The sequence below is a fragment of the Anabrus simplex genome, chromosome 1 (assembly GCF_040414725.1).
Source record: "Anabrus simplex isolate iqAnaSimp1 chromosome 1, ASM4041472v1, whole genome shotgun sequence".
Classification (NCBI taxonomy): Eukaryota; Metazoa; Arthropoda; class Insecta; order Orthoptera; family Tettigoniidae; genus Anabrus; species Anabrus simplex.
In genome coordinates this window covers 1,315,233,137-1,315,254,933 of record NC_090265.1, presented here as the reverse complement: position 1 = coordinate 1,315,254,933, position 21,797 = coordinate 1,315,233,137, and the positions used below count along the sequence as shown (strand labels likewise).

Sequence of the window (21,797 nt, the reverse complement as noted above, 5' to 3'; positions counted from 1 at the left end):
TCCATTTTTCCTCTTCTTCTTTATCCGTTGTCTGATTGCGTTCTTGGTGTTGATGCGATACTTCTGCATACGGCTGTTCTTGCTCCCAGGTGGAGTGGTTTCCCCTTCCACTACTCTCCTCCGTGAGACGGTTGATTCTCTCTCGTATGATGTCGCTCTTATTTATTCTTACAAATTCCGGTGGTACAGGGTTCTGCTGCTTTGTAGCTGCCATTTCCTATTTAATCATATTTTTGATATTGTGTGTGATATCTTCTATCATTGCTCTCATTTGATTGTTGATTTTTTCGGTAATTTTGTATTCTAGTGTTGGATGTAGCTCGGGGTTCAGATAATCTCCGTTTCTCCGGTAGGTGGCAGCGTGTGCTGGGTGCCTCTTGTTAACTCTTGCTCTTGGTCGCTAGATGGCGCCACTTGTCCTTCTACACAGCTGTCGTTCTTCTCTTGTAAGCTCTCTGTTTGTGTTCCCTTAACCTCCATTGAAGGCATGTTTTCATCATCATTTTTTGATTTTCGGGCCTTTTCTTGCCCAGTGAAGTAATTTTTCAGTACACTCGCCGCTTTTAGGATTTCCTCCTTCTTTTCTCTCTTCATATAACCTCCTGTTTTCGCGATATCTGTTAGGTATTGTAGAGCATCTTCTACACGATCTTCCGTGTCGTCCGCCATGTTGATCCTAATTTCTGGAACACTGGAAAGAGTTAAAGCAACATACATCAAAAGAGCAATCGGAGTGGCAAAAACAACAAGATCCAGATTAGTCTACCTTCTCGCGCGGGAAACTTTCCTCATGCAGGATTTAAGGACAATGTACCCCCTACCTAACACAACGGCATCGGAGAACCTACTAAGAACACTAATAAGGAAAAGAGAAGAAGTACCCACGGAATTCTATGGAACTAGAGCCATAATCGATCGTACATGGACAGCAGCAAATTTTGAGTCGAGGCACGTGTTTACAAGACTTGCAGTACATGGATTCCACCATGTCATTTGCGAAAACCCAACATACCACGAACCGTCAAACTCATGCAAGTGTACATTATGTGGACAGTTATATGAACGATATCACTTAGAATTCTGCAACAAGAGGACTAGATCAATCAGAGACTATGCGACCAATGCTGCAAGTGTTAAATTGTTATAATACCTTTCACTAATGTATGGCTATTTTGCTGCAATAAATGTTTTATTGGAAAGCATCTAAAGAATAATTCGTTCCCTCGTCGAACATTGAGTTTGGTGCTATGCTCATATTTTTCACAAATCCTTTCCCTAGTTGTCAGGCCGTGGTTAACATAAAACGACAACAAATCTTCAAACTTACTCTTGAAATCATTAAAATCAGTAATTTTGACATAGTAACCTCCGCATGGAACAACATCCATGTTTAACAATACCTTGTTGATTACCATAGCAGCGAAGAATTTATTTATGACCGTAGCAAATAACCACGAAGCAACTAACCACGAATAAATTAAACAGACCGACCAAAGTTGGTACTAGGAACTAGGAACTAAGTGAAGTTGGTACCAGGAACTAATTACGTCACATCAGTTGGTACCAGTCGCCAAGAACTTGCTTACACCCCTATGACAACTGAACATTAAACAGCGGTTCCTGTGCTAGTGAGGGTTATAAAAAGTTGTACCTCCCAATGTTTTATTGCAGATTAATTAACTTTTATCTATTTTATTTCCATTCTACTGAATACATTATTTTAGGGTACATGAGCGAATCGTATCCAAGAAATTTCATTATATTTTTTGTCGTAAATGGAAGATAATAATTGCTTTTAAGCAAATTAAGTATAAAATTAGCGGTAAACTAGTGAATACGATTATTACTAGAGAAATATATACGTACATGCTTTGCTACATTGCGACTATGAATTCTACTACGACACAGCTCTTCAGTATGTCATTTGTTCATGAAACACTTTTGTGTGGGAAGTCTTTGCTCACTTAATTTCTTTGAACTTCTTTGCTTTGCTCGATGTTAATTGGTGGGTCGAGTTGTTGGCTTGTGCTCATAACTCATTATTTAATATAATTATTAGTCTAGGGATCATACTATTTTTCTCTCAACAAAAATAATTTTTGTGTTATGTACGATATTGTTATCACTTTCATTTTCCAGTTTGAACTGCCCGCGCTAGTCATGATGGGCAAAGATCTTGATAATTCATAGACATAGCACTTCCATTCATCGGTGTTAGCCCAGGACCTCAGAAAGCAAACTACGGTACGATGAAGCGGAATGCCACAGAAGAGAGTCGTGTCTACAGCGAAACAGTCCCCGTAGTTACGTATCTATATTCCTCTAGTAATAATGGTGTTTATTAATTTACCGCTATTTTTACTGTTGATTTGTGTGAAAGCAAATATTATCCTCCATTTAGAACAGAAATTACAATAGAATTCAACTCCAACCCACCGTTTTTTTTTCAAGCGTTATCACTATGAGAGTTAATCTCGTGACATAGGATGTTTTATTTTATGGATTGAAATGAAATGCCGTATGGCTTTTAGTGCCGGGATATTCCAGGACGGGTTCGGCTCGCCAGGTGCAGGTCTTTCTAGGCGACCTGCGCGTCGTGATGATGATGAAATGATGAAGACAACACATACACCCAGCCCCTGCGCCATTGGAATTAACCAATTAAGGTTAAAATCCCCGACCCGGCCGGGAATTGAACCCGGGACCCTCTGAACCGAAGGCCAGTACGCTGACCGTTCAGCCAACGAGTCGGACATTTTGTGGATTTACACCGTTGCCTACGCTATAATACAAGGCCTTGAAATGCACTAATGAAAACGGGTGCCACCTTAGTTCACCGTTCAGCCACTAGGATCGCGCTGTTGCCCCCTTGTGTTCGCATGGCCGTGTATGTCTATAAGTAAATTATATCCTAAATAAAGAGAGCTGAATGCTGTAGGTGTCTACAGTTTTAAAACTTTCCTACTCAGGGGCTTCTTATCGAGTTTCAAAACTTTCTCACTTCTACTTGAGTGGCTCGAAGCAATGTTGTCTAATAGAGGTCTCAGAAATTTTTGGAGTAGAAAAAGAGGTAGTTTGTCGTCTTTACACTCTCTACACTTAATTTCACTGATGAACCTGGTTTTCAGAAAAAACGTACACATTTTTAGTAACTGTCGTCGGGGTAAATACTGCACAGCAGAGGTAACAAATTCCGTCATGCGCTGCAGAAGAGCCACAAACGATGATTTCGGGTATCTGAGGGCTCCTCGATCTTGAAAGCGAATAAGACACAATGTTGGACTTTCACTAGCTGGAGAAGTGATATGTTCTAAACAGCCTTCACAGTCTGTTTGTTCTTCTGCCACACGCACTAGGTATCCTGCTACCATAGCTAGAGAAATACCAGGTATTGTAGCTGTTGAATCTGAAACAAATTAATCATATTTATGTACTAGCGAACACTTAAAGAAAAAAGTATTGTTCACACAGATCTGGTGTAATTTACCTTGCAAGGGTTTTGCAATGATAGACATTACGTGTTCAGGAAGCTGCGGAATTTGCACATCATCGCGACTTTCATTCCTTCTATATCTTTCATCCATCTGGCACATTCTTGGTTGTAGTAAACTGGTTCGTACATTGCGGATCTTATTTTCATCCCTCAGCTCAACATTGCCATGTTTTGATGCCGCAATAATTCCTGTATGGAGCGTTGTTTCGATTGCGTTAAGGCATGACCTTGCGTCCATTGTCATTGTATCCCGCTTTGCGTCGTAGGTGGCTAAAGAAAAGCTCGATATCATCGCTAGTTAGGTTCCTCGTCAAGACATAATAAAAATTTATACTTATGAGGTATTTTACGCAGGCCACAGTGGATTGGGTAGTCAAGACCAATGCCTGATACGTTTCCCTCGTGAATCTTTTCTCTTTCTCTGGATGCATTTGAATGTTCTTGATATATGACAGGAAATCATTTATTAACCAACTGAGGCGTTCATCTTCAATGCTGAAAAAAGCCAGTTTGTTCTCATTCCTGGAATATGTCCCATACGAGGTGTTGCAGACATCATGGGTATCGAACCACTTCATAAAATGCTCCATGAAAGAAATTGTTTCTTTTAAACTGTTCCTGTCTTTAATGCTCTCGGGACAAACCACCTCCATACTCTTCAAACCAGCGATTGTTTCAGGAGAAAATACAATTTTGGCTCTTGCTACATTCATTTTCTCCAAATTTGTAGGGTAAACTACTTTTCTGGTTAGTTTCCTCACCGGCTTCATAATTGAAGATTTCTGGAGTTTGAAAAGACCTCTCAAATGATCGCCGGTCACGATAGCATTGTTTACAAAAAAGTCTCGTGACAAATGTTGGGATCGCACGTTTTTTATGACGTGACTGGGATCGAAACTTAGGAACAGAGGCCTAGTTTTATCAGCTGGACAGTAGCGGCTTTTCAGGTGCATCAGGTACAGCCCGGCTGCACTAACATTTCTCAAAACAATTGTCTATCATTTTCTGTTTAAAACATATTCGTTGAAAAAACCGAAGAGTGCGCTCTATATGTTGTGATTACTCAACATGCGTAGCGCTCATACTTAAGCAAGCACCGCTGTTCGCTTCACTTACGAGTGGACTGAGTGCAGCCCTCTCAATGCTCACAGCAGTGCGGGCTGACTTGTGACGTGTAACACAACGGTTGCCATGACAAAGCTCAAGACTGTCATGAGTACGCATACGGTTGTATTTTGCGTGGTGCAGCCCAGCGAGTCTCTGGGATATTCGGCTGTTTGGCTCGAGTTGGGACGATATTATCCGAACCCAACCGAACGTGTATCCCGCCCTCTCTGCTTAGGTTGAACCAAATACAGTAGAGACAATACGCGACACTGAGCGAGATATCGAGGGACAGCTATTGGAGCTCACTCTGGCGGATAGACCTGAACGGTACTGATTCTGTCATAAGAGCACGTGTATTTTTGTGTGAAGTTTTTGGTGTTATTTATGCGTTTTCAGTGAGTTGGCATAATTAAATAGTAGCGTGTGTCATTCCTTGATATCTCCTCTCAACATGAGGGGAAAGGTATGTGCTGTGTTTGGTTGCAGTAATTACGAAGTAGAGAAAAATGCGCGGTCGTTCTTCAGGTTCCCTCGTGACAAGAACATGTAAGTAATATTGTGTTTGCATATATATTCTTCCAGTGACAGAGATGTTTATAGTACTTCATAATCTTCTGACCTGCTCGACCCATGTTTTAACGGGCTTAAAATATAATACGCATATTTTATTGTATAGTGCAGCAGTTAACCTTCAATACCGATGTGTTGTTGTAGGTGTGATCTGTGGGTTTTGAAATGTCACAGAAGCGATTTGGATAAAGTGTACAAGAAAGAAGGGACGTTACGCTTGTATAAGAATTAAAAGATCTGTTCAGATCATTTCCAGGCCAGCGACTTTAAAAATACTCGACTATACTGCCAAGGGTATGTTACATTTTTACTCTAATTGTACGTAAATATTCCTCAAAGCATCACTATCGACAACATTTTCAAACTTTTCTTTCTTTTATCCCTCTTCTCAGATTAAAGCCGGGATTTTATAGATTTTCTTTCTGTTAGTAAGCTTCATGTTAAGAGGAAAATTGTCCAGCTATTAAATGTTAATTCATTGCATCATATGTGTAAGGAATGTGCCGATATTTTTACTGACAAATGTCTTAATGTGATGATACAATGTTTTTAAATGAGGAAAAAAGACAAATCCAACCGTAAGATTTCAGGCAGGTATGCTAAAGCTAAAAAATGTAATGCATAAATGAAAGATCAAGCCATTTCACAGCAGTCCATTTCACACCTTGTTTATATGTCTAATTTCAGTCTTTGAATAATAAGCTTTTAAACAATTCTTCATTCATTTATCCAGAATTGCTTTAGCAACTTCGAAGTTAATATCTCAATACCACTTTCTTTCTAGACGTAATTTATTTATCCATTTCTGTATATACCTTTCCATTGATATTTGAATTTAGCGCGATTTGTTCAGGTCAAGTCGCTAGGAGCGCCACCGTCGAATGGTCTCCCATTTTAGCAAGGCGAAATCCGTAAGTGTCGTGTATTGTCTCTACTGTATTTGGTTGAACACATGCGGGCTCCTACAGCATTGCTGCCAATATTGGTATCTCAATCTCACGCTAAAACACAATCAAACGAAGACACATTTACTAGTATATTTTGTCGCGAGAGTTGTGGCTACTGTTATTTACACCAGCTGTAACAAGAAGCTTGTTATAAATTTGAACGTGTGGTGCACGGAGTATTCTTTCATAGTGAAAATAAATGTCCGTTGTTATAATGTGAATCGTGGCCGTGTGGCGGATTAATTGTGAGTGAACTGTAAATAACATAAGCGCATTTGAAGAGCATTTAGTAGCACAGCTCACACGGTGAGCTCTTGGCGTTTTCATAGTTACTATGTGAAGCGTAGAATAATTGTTGTCGTATGGATGTTTGGAGAGGAAATGCGTTTGAAATTCATTAGGGATATAAATATGTAGTATTATAGTATTTAAATCTTTTCGTATAGTGTGAAAGAATAGTGTTCCCTCCAAAGCGTGCTTTAACAAGGAACCCTCCGTGGATTTAGTTTGTACTTTAAGAGAAACTCCGTTTTCGAAATGGAAGGAGGAGGATAAAAGAGAAATTTTATCAGTCAATCGTCCCTAGCCAGATTTGACTTATTAGAAGATAACAGGTACTGCCTCCGGAAAGATGCACACACGAACTTTCCAAGTATCTTGATATAGTAGTTATCCGTGGTTATGCGGTAGTCATTATTTGCAGAAACACTTTTGTTGTCCTTGTCTTATTGTTGGAGTAAAACAGGGAGTCTGGAATCACACAGGATTTGAAAACATGTTCTGTGCTACTAGGTATTTCCAAAAGCACGAAGGTTCCTCGGAGCATATAAAAATGCCGTGGGATTTAAAGAAAAGAAGAATCAGAATCAAATTGCTCACGCTTTAAGAAAAAATGCTCGTCTATACATCACAAAATTTAATGAGAATGTGAGGCTTAACAGACTTTTCATGCGATTGCAAATCGATGCAGTTTTATTTCTGAAATGACATTTAGAGGCCATGATGAGAGCGGCGACTCCTTAAATAGAGGGAATTTCAAAGAACTGTTGAAACTTCTAGTTTCCAACAGCTCATTAGAAATGCAGCAGCATTATGCTTCTATAAAGAAAGTTTTTAGCGCAGAATCGAAAACTATACCATGTGAGTTAATAGACTGCATCTATACCTTCATTAGGGATGCTGTGAAAGAAATTTTAAAACCTCTTTCTTTTCAGTTCAGGTCGACGATACAACTGATATCACAAAGAAATCGCAGTGTTCGGTGATACTTCGGTATATTATCCACAAAGGTGCGCTAGTTGAACGCTTTCTTGGTTTTTTGAAGTTAGTTCGGACCGTACGGCGATTACTTTATTCAGCTTGCTGCAGACTGTATTGAGTGAAATTTCCTACAAAACTAAATTGATTGCCCAGTGTTATGACGGAGCTAGTGTCATGGCAGGTCATCTAAATGGTCTTCAAACTTAGGTCAAGGAGGATGCCCCTCAAGCATTATTTGTACATTGTTCGGCACACTGATTAAATCTGGTGGTACAACAAAGTATTACCAACATTTCAGAGTGCCGTATTTTTTTGCGAGTCTTGGTGGTATTCTTTCATTTATTCATTCATCAGTACTTGCTGATTCAGTAATTGCGAAGCGAATACCATCTGGTGTGGATACACGTTGGTCGTCACATGGGAAACTTTTGAGCGTGGTTGTCGAGGAGTGGGAGGGATTGAAATAAATTTTTGAAAGTCTCATGTACGATCCTTAGTCAGACGAAAAAACCATTCGCCAATCAGAGGGGTTGTTTAATAACTTTAATAGCTTCCAGTTCACATTTTTATCAATAGTATTCAAAGACATTTTTGAGCTTGCTAAAATATTATTTAACGTGCTCCAAAAGAAGTCTCTGGATGTTTAGTTCTGCCTCTCAAAAATAAGACCCACACGGCAACTGATACTAGGTAAAAGGAATGAAGAAACATTTAATACCAGTTTTCGTACGGCTGAGAAGAAAACCAAAATTGAACTAAAAAGACATTCTGGTTTAAAAACAGAAATGAAATTTTTCTAAAGTATCGAGTGCTTTATTTTCAGATACTGGATTTAGTCTCCGTAGAGACTGATACAAGATTTCAAGATATGCAGAAGCTCCAATTTCTTTGCTTAGGAGATAGCTCTAAGTTTGAAGAATTTTCTAAAATCCTCCCTCTTAATGGTCTAGAGAACTTAAAAATCTCTTATTCCACGACATTTGACACACACAGGTTAAAAAATGAACTTCAGTTTATCTATTCTGATTCCACCTACAAAAATACCAGTTTGGAGGAAATAATTATGTCGTTCAATAAAAATGTACTCACGGACGTTTTCAAAGAAGCGTATAAATTATTTTATTTAATACTTACCATACCGTCTACCAGCTCCTCAGTAGAAAGAAGCTTTTCGTGCCTTAAGCGAATAAAAACCTACTTAAGGAATTCAACATCGCAGGAGAGGTTGACTGCGCTGGCAACCATATCCCTGGAGAAGTCACTGTTCAGCGACTTGATGGATACAATGCCCTTTTACGATGACATCATTGACAAGTTCGCTGCTTCAAAGGACCGAAGAATAGATTTAACGTACAAGCAATAGACATTACCGAATGTAATATTTGTTTTTTAGTTAATGTTATAGTTACATTGTGCTTTTTAAAGTAATTGCATGAAAATTACACAGCGGATATTTGTAGACCATTATCATACCAAAAGATCTCCCCGATCCCTTATTTCCTCCTAGCTAGATTATCCAACACACCTATTCAAAATGTACCTAGGCTACACATTTACTGCAGATGCGAGTGCTGGGCTGCACCAAACTTACAACCCACGAGCCGCCACTGCAGCTGGATGTTGTATCTCATGCGTAATGCTTCCTCCACATAATGTTTCGAACATCGAAACATTTACCTGAGAATTGTCGGTCACAATTCTGATCACTCTGAAACCACACTCTTCAACAGCATTTAACGCATCCAAGGTTAATTTTGCAAGTTGTGAGCCCGTAATGGATGAAGTGAAATAGAAAGTCACCGGTATTCTGTAATATGTAGAGAGTCCCTTGAACAAAATGCAGAGTAGTTTATTGGCCAACCTATCTTCGATTCCAAGAGCGTCAATGTCAATGTCATTCAGTCCAATAAACATATCTAATTTCCTGTCATACATAAGTTTCGGCTTTATGGACATTTCATCTATTATAAGGGAACCAACCTTTTCGTTATCGTTCACTAACGACAGTTTTTCTACCAGTAATCGGGCTTTAGTTAGCGAACTTATGCCGGTCTCCCCTTTTGAGTATCCAACATACGATTTCAACGTTATTGGATGAGGAAGATGCAAAATATCGAGTGTTCTGAGAAGCCGATAACCAGTTGGCGACCTTGAAGATAATAGTACAAAAATTTTAACTGTAGTCTCATGGTATTTACATTTCTTTTTTCCAAAACTCTGAAGTTGTTCTAACAAAAAGTTTGCTTTCATATTACCTCCCTCAGCTTCCTTCTGAATTTTAGAAACTCGACTTGCAAGATTTCAGGGATCCTTCTTTACCTTCCAAGTCACGAATTTTTACGCGCAACTTCTTAATAATTGTCACGTGCTTTCTATTTATTCTGATCTCCTTCCTTAATTTCCTGGTAATGTATTTTGGTACTGTTGATTTTAGGACGGGAGAAAACTGTGTACCTACTGTTGTGGTGCCTACATTTATCAGGTCAGATTCTCCAGTATTATCAGGCACAGGAGAATCCGATTGTTCCACACATTTTCTCTTATTACTTATATACTCATTTTCACTGTCCGTTTGTTCAAGCTGTCTTTTCTTAGGAGCTTTCCTACATTTTAAAGTGACTTGTTTGTGCTTGGGGAACTCTGTAAAAACTGAAAGGACTTTATTAGGCAGGAGCGTCTTTTTAGATGTACTTATACTAAGTCTTCTTCTCTGAAGTGTTTACTGCACACCCTCGATTTTTCTGTAGGAACCCAGAGAGATCCCGGCTTGTCTCCTCTGCGAGATATAGCAACAAGCCACCGTTCTTTTAAAGCACTATTCACTGGAAACTTGTGAAATGAAATTCCACTACCTTTAATTTGTCGTGAATGACAATAAGGAACACAGCAATAAACCGTTATTGAACCTGCGAGTGCTTATTATCACAAGAATACACACATTCACAACCAACTCAATACACACGTTTAAAGGCGCGAACCTGGTAAACAGGGGGGGGGGGGGGGGGCAAGGTAGCGATCCTAGCGGCCCGCCAATGAACTGCAGTGTGACCACTTCTATAGCGTTTTACGGGCTCTATTTCCAGGCCTTGTGTTATAGCGTAGGCAACGAGAAGAATACACACATTCACAGCCAACCCAAAGGCGGGAACCTGGTAGACAGGGGGCAAGAAAGCGATCCTAGCGGCAAAGCATTGAACTCCATCGTGATCACTTTGATAGCGTCTAACGGGCTCCATTTCAAGGCCTTGTATTATAACGTAGGCAACGATTTACACAATGCTATGAATGAGCTCGTTAAGTAACTGCATGCACAAGTATCCCTGCCGGAGCCCATGGTTGCTTCATCACGCTAGCTACGGCTAGCGGTGATGGATCGGTTTAGAGGCAGCGTGCCTGCCTTTTACCAGGAGGCCCCGGGTTCGATTCCTGGCCAGGTCAGGGATTTTTACCTGGATCTGAGGGCTGGTTCGAGGTTCACTCGCCCTACGTGACTACAATTGAGGAGCTATGCGACGGTTAGATAGCGGCCCCGGTCTAGAAAGCCAAGAATAACGACCGAGAGGATTCGTCGTGCTGATCATTCGTCATCTCGTAATCTGCAGGACTACGGGCTGAGCAGCGGTCGCTTGTTAGGCTAAGGCGCTTCGCGGCTGTTGCGCCATGGGGTTTGGTTTGGTTTGGTTTCAGCGGTGATGGATAGAATCTCACTTACAGTTCGCCAGAAACAGTCAGCCAGTGATAAAGGGTCTAATGTTCGTAACGCCAACTTTCTGTGCATGCAGCCCTGCTGCGTGAGAAGTTGTCACGTCGAAATGGCTGTTGTGAGATACGAGCATTTACATAGTTTCTATGCTTTAATTTAGGAAATGTAAAGTCATTAAGGACACACTAAGATATAGTTCTCGGAGCGTGAACGTACTGAAATTAAAAATATCTAAGTACAAAATCAGACAGAACAAGAACTGTGTTAAGTGTCCTTGGTCATATAATTTATCAGGATGTCTAAGGATTGAACTAGAATTGAGCTAGTATCCTTAGCTAAAAAGTAAAGTCTAAAGAACTAAACGTATTTTAGATGTTTATTTTTTAGGTATAATTCTGTTGCCATATGTTGCCATTGATGCTTTCATGGCCCGTACTGATAGACATGATATAGCCTTTTGGGTTTATGCCGTGTCAAGAAAATAAGGTGAAATTCTTTACTTTCGCAGAGAACTGTGCTCGGCGTTAAACAATTGTTTAAGAAGGCTTTCTTGTGGACAGTCGAGATTTTCTTCTGATGACTCAGAGCACAGTTCTCTGCGAAACGTAAAGAATTTCACCTTATTTTCATGACACGGCATAAGCCCAAACGCCTATATCATGTTTGTTGCCATATGCTTTCTTTTCCAGATAGTTTATAAATTTCAGTATTCAAAATTAGTTTCAGCAGTCTGAAGAACCTAATAGTTATAAATTAACTAAGCCGTAACTGGAAAGAGTTGGCTTCAGATATCACAAAATATACACTAAATACACTCATATTAATTCATCCCACTCAATGACTTGCAAAAGTGCATCCGGGAACTGGCATTCAGTGGCAAATGTCTCTTTTAATGAGTCACTTATAATCAGCGCCTGTCATATTCAAGCGTTATCATTACGAGAGTATTATGCTCTCGTGACGTAGGATTTTTTAATGGATTTACGCAATGCTATGAATGAGCTCATTAAGTAACTGCAAGCACAAGTACCACACGTGACTTATGAAGTACACCTGGAGTACGCTCTGTCATCAGCTTAATGCGTATTTACTTGGGCTAGGTCTTCATCCAAGGATCATTTAAAATGTGTAGAGCTGAGTGAATTATCATGGCCGTATTTAATTCTGATTCGATTCCTCGTCAGGAAGTAAAAAAAAAAAAAAAAAGAAAAGCAAGAGTTACAAGGTGAACATGGCCCTGAGGTTCACTCAGCCTACACCAAAAATGAGTACCAGGTTAATTCCTGCTGGGCAAAGGCAGCCGAGATGTAGAGCTAACCACTCTACCCCACCAAGTGCCGAGGTTACGGATAGTGGAAGACTTTACCTTTCACTCCTCCAAGGGCTTTCATGGCCTATAGCCTTTGGAGATGTTTTTGAATAGAAAATATTTAATTCTCATCGTGATGTTCACATATTATTCTTGGCAAGGAAATTATTCGAATAGAATTGCTAAATCAGACACTTTATATACTGTATGTAAGACAATGGCTACGAACTACACGTTAGCTGTTGAGCGAAACAAAGAGAGCCATGGCAGATGTGAGAACACCTCTTATATCTATCTTAGTTGAGAGAGAGTTCCTGATATGTTTAAATATTGCAATTTTAATTAAGTTATGGGCTCTTAATATCACATTACCAAATTAAAAAAAGACACAACAATAATTTATGAAACATTGCTTACAACCTCCACATCTGTTCAAAAGGTTTTTTAAAAGTATTTCGTCCATGTAAATTGAAGCAGTTGCATACTATCGAGTGCCATGAGCAATTCAGACCAGAAAGATGTAATTCCTTCAAAGTAGTACCATATCTGATCATGGGTACGTTCCATTTGCCTTTTATTATACGTTTCCTTGTGTTTTTTCACAACTTTCTTCGGGTGGAAATAGCCCCCTTTACCGAGCTCGACAGCTGCAGTCGCTTAAGTGCGCCCAGTATCCAGTAATCGGGAGATAGTGGGTTTGAAACCCACTGTCGGCAGCCCTGAAGATGTTTTTCCGTGGTTTCTCATTTTCACACCAGGCAAGTGCTGGGGCTGTACCGTAATTAGACCACGGGCGCTTCCTTCCCATTCCTAGGCCTTTCCTATCCCATCGTCGTCATAAGACCTATCTGGGTCGGTGCGACGTAAAGCAACTAGAAAAAAAATGGCCCCTTTTGAACAGACACTCCTCATATTAATTGATTCTCTTGATAGTCTGCGACAATTCAGAATTGAAAGAATATTGTCCGCAGGAGTTTGTAACTTTCTTGAATGATGTTTTCGATGTTTTCAATGAAAACCTACAACCTGTTTTTCAGTCATTGACCGGGTCAGGGATGGAATGAATGAAGCCCCCATCTTGCTGCGAGGATAGGAATTGTGCCGGCTGCCGAGGCCTATCGCACTCCTCTGGGGCAATGAGTGATGACTGACAAATGAAATGAAACTATAATGGAGAATGTTACTGGAATGAAAGATGGCATTGGGATGTTTTGGAACACCCTCCGTACTCACCAGACGTGAGTATTTGTGACTTCGACCTGTTTCCGAAATTGAAGGAACCCCTCCGAGGCCACCGATTTCCTGACATGGCATCTGTACTCCCCATAGTAGAGCGCTCCGCGCTGTCATCATCATAGAATCTCTTACCAACGGTCCCCAATGGCTTCCCGACATTTGGTAGAAGGCAATAGACTCTGAGGGCGACTACAGTGAAGGAATGTAATGTAATTTTACTTGTTAATTCATGAAATATTGCGTTCTGTCAATATTGCCACTACTGTATTTGCAGCCCTCGTAGTAATAATATATACATATTGACACGATTGAAACTGGAAATAGGCTGTGGATTTTCATTTTCATCCCGGTTTCTGTTCACAGATTTCAAGATCATCGTTTCCATTGCCGCACTCTCTGTGCTCTTAGCATTGGTGGATGAGTCATCTGCTCAAATTGGCTGTAAGTATGTATGTACCTGCCTTTCATTTTCATATTGTTGCATCCGTCTCTTGGCACAGGCCAGATCAAAGTGTAGCTTCCACTGAAGTCCCAGTCTCATCCATGGCTGTGACAGTATGGAAGCTGTTGGGGTATGGGTGGTGCTGATTAATGACATTCAGAGCACAACCAGTGTGTCAGAGTGTCATGAAAGGTGTTGCTCATAGGGTTAGTTGTGGTACAATAGCACTGTCTGGCCCAGTGAGGAAAGCAATGGCAAACTGCCTCACTCCTCATCTTGCCTAGTACGCCTCATTTTGGTACTGCCATTGGTTTTTGTGGTTTCCCTATAACTGCATAGCCTTTGGTGATGCTATTTGAGGATCCAACCAGCCTCTGGGCTGATGACCTAACAGACAGACAGAGAAGGGTAAGTAATTATTCAAAACATACTAGCTTCAAATTAATCAGTTATGATCTTAATATTTTAATTGTTTTATGCCCTAGAATATCTAGATAGTCTTGATGCGGTATGAAACGAGAAAAGCTGCCTAATTTTTTGACGTTTCGTAAATATCTTCTCTCGCTTACTCAGAAAGAAAAATAACTATGAATATTTTTCATAATAGAACAAGAATATTGAATCAAATTCTTTCTGAAAGTATTTTACTATTCACTACTGAATATGGAGAAGTATCTATGAATATCTAATTGTAGATAAATTTACTTGAAAACCTTCACGTATAGTCACTGAAAGGAAGAATGAGATCATTGTGTCGCATCTTTCTCACATTTGATATTTTATCAGACTTAATTATTATCAAATTATCAATTATAGATATAAACCCTTTGGATACTGTAATATACCTGCAATCATATTGGTCGCCATGTAATTTTATCTTTGTATCACTTGGCTTACAGTTGGGCATTAATTTATACTTCACATAATAATAATAATAATAATAATAATAATAATAATAATAATAATAATAATAATAATAATAATAAAATTTAAAAGTCCATAAATGGGCGCTAGAATTCATCAAAGTGAATCCCTTGAAATATAATACATGATGAAATTCTCTTCTCTCAAGGCGTGCACATTCTGTGTTTTGATATATCTGCTTTGAAACTTACCCAACCCTCTGAAAACGACTAGAAGGGTAGGGAGCTGTACTTTCGTTAACTACACTACCTGAAATAACTTCCCCATACTGTCCCTGAAATAACTAGGTATATTTTTAACAGTTCACGCAGACGCTTTTTTGTTATTATACGCATAAACCGAACCCTAGTTTCAAAACAAACTAGGACGTTCTCCTTAATATAACCTGAAGTAAAATGCGTGAGAAAATCATTTCCTGATAAACTGTCTTGTGTTATAGAACGAAATGGTGTATGGCCTCCGAAGAGGCCTGGTGCAGGTCTTTCGAATTCATGCCTGTAGACGATCTGCGCGTCTGTGAGGATGATGTCCAAACTAATTTTAATGTTGAACACCGACCCGCGAGAGAATTAACCAATGACCAGCTGGGAATCAAACCTAGGACGCCTTGGACCAAAGCCCAGCACGATAACCATTTAGCCATGGAGCTGGTCACCATTTGTAGTAATCGTTTGGAACAACGGCGAACATAGAAATGTCGACACCCTTTACTTTGGTTGTGTATAGCCTGTATACACAACTTGAACCGCTGTAATATTGCAGTGTTTTTACAGTACATTACTTAATTTTAGTAAATCTTTCGCTGATACGAACACTTGTTGAAAATTTACTGTTTACTTTTCTAAATACCCGCCATAATTATGATGAGTTTCGTCTTGACCAGGTATGAAACCAGCTCATGAACGAATAACAAATGTGGTCAACTGTTAACAACTAGTGTACTACAACAGTAAAACAACCAGCCGTTCCAACTATACAGCGAATAGTGACGACAAACACCCTGTTGTAACAATGGAGAGTGTCTTAGCCAACGTGTACTCCACTTAAGTAGTCTTCACTTCATTTTAGTCTTCATTTGTCGTCACGAACTCCTCCCACTGCTTACTGCAGCGAGGTAGCGGTGGCCCATACAAACTTCCTACATAGATGGAATTACCAAGTTCCTGAATAGAAATGGATTCCCAGCACTTTCACAATATTAACAAACAATACACCCATTGCAACACTTTCCACCTGCTAAACCTGACTTATGAAATCATTTATGTTGAATGATCATTATATATACTGTACATCATACGGGGTTGTGATAATAAACGCAACACGGAGCTATTAACTGTACTATCATAACACCCACAACACACGTTATATCTATAGGCTCAATTGTTTCTGAGAAAAGTGCAAGGAACTTGTACAACACCACGCACTCATTCTGGAAAACCCCCATGTAGAAGAGATATCCCTCGATTCCCGTGACGTGGTAAACCTGACTATTCCCGCTTTAAATGTTGTTTAGGTGGCATGGTACTTCCCAAAACAAAATTCTTATCTCTCTTTCCTTCTCCAGCATATCTTCTGTTTCACTCATGCATGGTCACACCCTGCCTAGGGAACCACCTCCAAGCTCCCGCGTTCTATACTTCATCGCGTCCTTATATTTGGCGTCATGTTGCGCAATATTACAACTGCGTTAAATATCGCCTATTAAGTAATGAACAGAATGGTTCAATAGGTGAGCTGGATTTACAATTAGAACAAAGAAATAAAGCTCAGGCTGACTTTAATATCAAGATTAACTAGCAGTTTGCAGAAACTCGCGAATTACATCGAGTACTTAGTGAGAATCAGGATGGAATCAAGGAGGAACTTGATAAACACTTAAAAGAAAGCAAAGATTACATAAGGAATTAATGATATATCAAACTGAACTCAGGGCGGATTTGAAAACACAGGTAGAGAAAATTAACACTTCATGTGAGGAGGATAAATCCAAAATGTTCACTGAGAAGCAAGAGCAAAACGAGGCGTTATCGAAAGAGATAGCTACGGTCAACACTAGAGTAGGCCAGAAAGAGGTTAATGCAACTGTAGGCAAACGTATCCAAGTTGGCGAAAAAAAATACTCCGAACTACTGAGGAAGAGGAAGGAGCAGACATTTAAGAATATCAAGGATATCCAAGTCGACGTAGAGGAAATAGGAAAGGACTTATGTGATACAAAGTGAGACTTATCTAAACAACTCAAGGATACCCAAGATAGAGTTATACTTCTGAGTGACGAACTAACTGCTATTCATGAAGAGACAGACAAGAAATTAGATTCGTAGCCATAATACCTATCTGTGCCGGTGCGACGTAAAGCCACTAGCAAAAAATAAATTAGATTCATTTAAGGGGGAGGTCAGTGCTCAGAAACTGGAGCTGAGTGGCTTATTGAGTAACATCGTGGGAATCCAGGCTAAAATTAGATGATGTGGTTGACAAATCACACAGCACCCCAGACGTTCCCTTCAATAATCCCAGTCACATCAGTAGCCCTATGCACCGTGCAGGAAATGGAAGTTTTGATACTTCTACTCACTCTCAGGGACAGCATCTCACCAATGTAATCAACATGATTAGGCTCAAGGAAGATCAATCCTAGAAGTTAGACGGTATTGGTCCTCAAACTCCAAAGGGACTTTTAAAAGTGTTGACGGAATACATCAGGGATAACCGAATACCTGAGGACAGGCAATTGAGGACTGTAGAGCGATATCTAGACGGAGTTGCGCTTTTGTGGTATAAAGGTTTCCGTTACTATTTTGATTCGTTCGACGAATTCCAGACAGTTTTCTGAAATCAATTTTGGAATTCAGAACTACAGCAAAATTTTAGGTTAGGGTTGTACTCTCGCAGATATAACACTGCAGGTCCAACCAAATATTCTGAATATTTCTTATGGAAATAAGACAACTTCCGCGAATTGGAATCGGCTCTAAGTCAAGAGGAACTCGTTCAGGCGATACAAAACAGTTTCCACCTGACGTTCAGAGGGTATTAATCGCTGCTAAAGCTGAAAAACCTATGCAGGCAGAGCTGATACTTCGTTAGTTAGATAATACTCATCATCATCAATCAGTACCACGATAGCAAGGCAGTCAGAACACCAAGTAAATGTGGTTGACCATAGCCACGGTGATATACCAGATACGGAGGTTTCCCAGGCACCTAGATTTTCGAACAATGGGTGACGATTCGAAGCAAAACCAAACCAAGGGAGAAGGAATTGGGAACAGCTTAGGTATCACCATGAAGCGTGGGGCAGACGTTGGGAGCAGTGGAGACGGAATCAGGGCAGGAACCATGGAAACTCAGATCGCAACTGTAGATACCATCGTGGGAATGTGCAGAATAGGAAATAGAATGGTTATGATAATTCCAGACGTCCTGATCGTTGGCATGGACCTGAGGAGACAAGAAGGGAAGGCGATCAATACTTAAGAGAACTTGGGGCAGATACGGAACGAGACAAGGGGAAGGAGAGTATTCATCAAAGAGAAGTGAACACTGTGTAGGAGCCGCAGATTTATCCGATATGGGGGCAATACGGAAGACATACCATCAGAGTAACAATCTTAATTCTAGCGCACCTCATTTTGACGGAAACCCAAATTCGTAAAATGATAGAAAAAACAACGCCAAATTTCCAGCAGTACTGTAGTTACGATACAGAATCCCCACGTACAGCCTGAATATATTTCTCAGGACGGCTGGATAGTAGCCCAAGTCGACTCATGGATTATCCAACCGGGTGAAGACCACCTCAGAGAGGAGGTTAGGAAAATCAGGGAGTTTACGATCATTAATGTCAGGATCTGTTACTTTAAGGTGAGCTGTTTGTTGGATACAGGCGCCAGCATCAGCTTAATTTCTCAATTTTTTAATGAATTGTCCAGCCGGAAAACATTACCGGAAATTGCAATAGCCAATCTCAAAATTAGAGGAGTAATTCCTGACAAGACTGCAATTTGTAAAACGCAGACATTTTTGAATTTAAAAATTGGAGGTTCAACATTTTCGTATTCGTTTATCGATATTTCTTAGCTGCTTTACAATTCACGATGTGTTCGTTGATCAGCTGTTGTGAAATGTCACAAGTTTTCATATTTTGTTTCAAATGGTCAATAAACCTAAAATTTTGATTTAAACGGTCGTCGAGTTCACTAGTTGTAGACATTAGTTTTAAATTACTGAAACCCACCTCTTACTTAAGAAAGTGACCAGGAACCCGTAAGCGACCCAAGAGAAATATCCCATGCAGATTGCTGATACGTACGGAAGGTAGGTATCCTTCGAAGGGCCTTAAAGGGTTCAATATGAAGAACTAATCCAAATGGCACTATCGCAATTCAACAAAACCTGATTTCAAAAAATAATCTACGAGATTCATTTGGTTCTTCTTTTCATCCAAGTGAGAGTACAATGTTTTCCAAAGTACCAATTTTTTGCCCAAAAAGCAAACAAGTTAACGTAATCAGTCAGTAGGTTTTAAATATCCTGAAAGATGACCAAATAACGTACATTGCCATTGACTCTATAGTGTGCGTTGATGTTACTGAAGTTAATAAAGCTGGTTTGTACAATGGAACGAGATTGAATCTACGGAAGCTTGACAAAAATATCGTTCATGCAGAAGTTAAGACAGGCTAAGGAGAATAGATTTGGCACCTGTGAATCCGGGAATACCATTCGTTCTTAAATGGAGACAATTTTCTCTAAATTTAGCCTTTTCCGTCACAATGAATAAGCCACCAGAACAAACTTTAGAGTTGGGATGAATCTTCCCAGTGTTTCGGACAGTTGTACATATCTTTTTCAAGAGTACTCATATCCATAAGACCTAAAAATACAACTCCAAGCTACACCTTCACTCATTTGTTTGTAAGGAAATACTATAATACCTGTTGTCATTCCATCCAAATGCCGTATAAAACCTGGAAAGTGTAATATTAAACACAGGATATATTAACAGTCCATTTAAAATCTCCCATTACTTTATAGATAGTAATGTCGACTGTAGAAGACAGGCTTACGTACTAGTAACGTAATAAAATATTCGTTCTACATTGGGCTCGAACTTCCGACTAACGAGCACCTTCTCTAACTTTTAGCACGCTCGGCAATCACGAATTGCCATTTCCCGTTATGTCAATACTACTTCTTAGTCATTCAGCTATCATATTCTATGGTACAGAATTTTCACGAATCTTTACCACCATTCGGTGTTTTATTATTAATGCTGATTTGGTTGACACGAATAAACGAATTATAGAAAGCGTAGTAAGACGAGACACTGTTGTGAGTGGCCAGTCAATATTTTTGTGCGGGTTGCATAAAACTGAGTGAATAGGGGCAGTTGTACCACCCGGTGTATGGTGTTCTGGAGATAAGTACACAGGGATTGATGTCCGCAGTTTGTAAAATATGACTTTTTAAGCAAATTAGCGAATTGTTTTTGCAAGGGAGGAGATTAAATTGGAGTGCTATGTTTGTGGGATAGGTGGTAGTTTCGTTTGCCCCTCGGCTTATACTACCCACCGTATCATGCTTTACGTAGTATACATGCGTAATGTGTAAGAAGCGATTCTAAGTACATCACTACACAGCAGATCCAGGTAGCATGCATGCATTAAATGAAAGCGTTCTACATACAAGAAGCGAACGTTTTCACACTGAAAAGTATTGTATATCAGCAATGAGTTTTTATTTTTTATTTTTGGAATAGGATATTGTTTTGACGCCATATGCAGAAATAATACACTCAAGACCGCCACTGTCTTCGCTGGGATTCAGACCCCGGAGCTCCGAAAATTTCAGTTTCCAAGTTCTATCAAGGATTGGTTAAGAAGAATGATAATCCAGACTCAAGCAAATTTTCTAGGACAGAAGGACCAACAATGGATTGTACAATTTCTTTCTTTCGAATACTGTCGCTCTCAATCAATAACTAATGCTATTGGCTTTAAGTCGCACCGACACAGATAGGTCTTATGGCGACGATGGGACAGGAAAGGGATAGTATTGGGAAGGAAGCGGCCGTGGCCTTAATTAAGGTACAGCCCCAGCATGTGTCTGGTGTGAAAATGGGAAACCACGGAAAACCATCTTCAGGGATGCCGAGAGTGGGGCTCGAACCCACTATCTCCCGAATACTGGATACTGGCCGCACTTAAGCGACTGCAGCTATCAAGCTCGGTCTGTAACTAATGGATATGTTGTATACATTTACGAAACGTTGGGTGGTGGAAAGAACACTCTTTTCCCTACTAGGAGATACCATTAATTTTTCCCAAGTCAAGCCAGCAAAAGATTATAATGTCCAAGGATAACCACTGAACAGTTAAACCTGTTTTGTCGAAACTTATTTCCGAGTGGTTTAACGTCGCCTGGAAATGCAAATCGGAAATTACAGCAAATCATTCTCAGGATAGCCGACGGTAGGGTTCGAACCCACTCGTCTACTGAATGCGGAGATTGGCTCCGTAGCTGTAACGCGTTATTATGCGTGGCCACTCTGTTCGGTGAAATTTTAAAAGTAATATTTAATTAAAAAAAACAAGTAACTTCGCGTATTATATTTTATTTCTATTATGTTGAGAAATAGCATGTGCGTGATTTTCTCGCATATTCTTTGAAGAAATTCTGCTTGTCCCTTAGTTGATAATATCAGTATTTGGTTACGAAACCACTGAGGCCAACGACTCAGGATATTCGCGGTCTGTCCTTATCTGTGCGTCTTATTTTAACATATTCAACTTATTAACACA

At 39.8% G+C, this 21,797-nt stretch overlaps 1 protein-coding gene across 1 annotated transcript in view; it reads left to right on the top strand.

Moving 5' to 3' along the window:
- LOC136878560 (waprin-like protein) overlaps positions 1 to 21,797 on the top strand; it is a 97,472-nt gene that overhangs the window by 28,590 nt on the left and 47,085 nt on the right. The window contains exon 2 of the mRNA XM_067152092.2: positions 13,989 to 14,066. Coding sequence (XP_067008193.1) covers positions 13,989 to 14,066 — 78 coding nt within the window. The remainder of the gene's footprint in view (positions 1 to 13,988; positions 14,067 to 21,797) is intronic.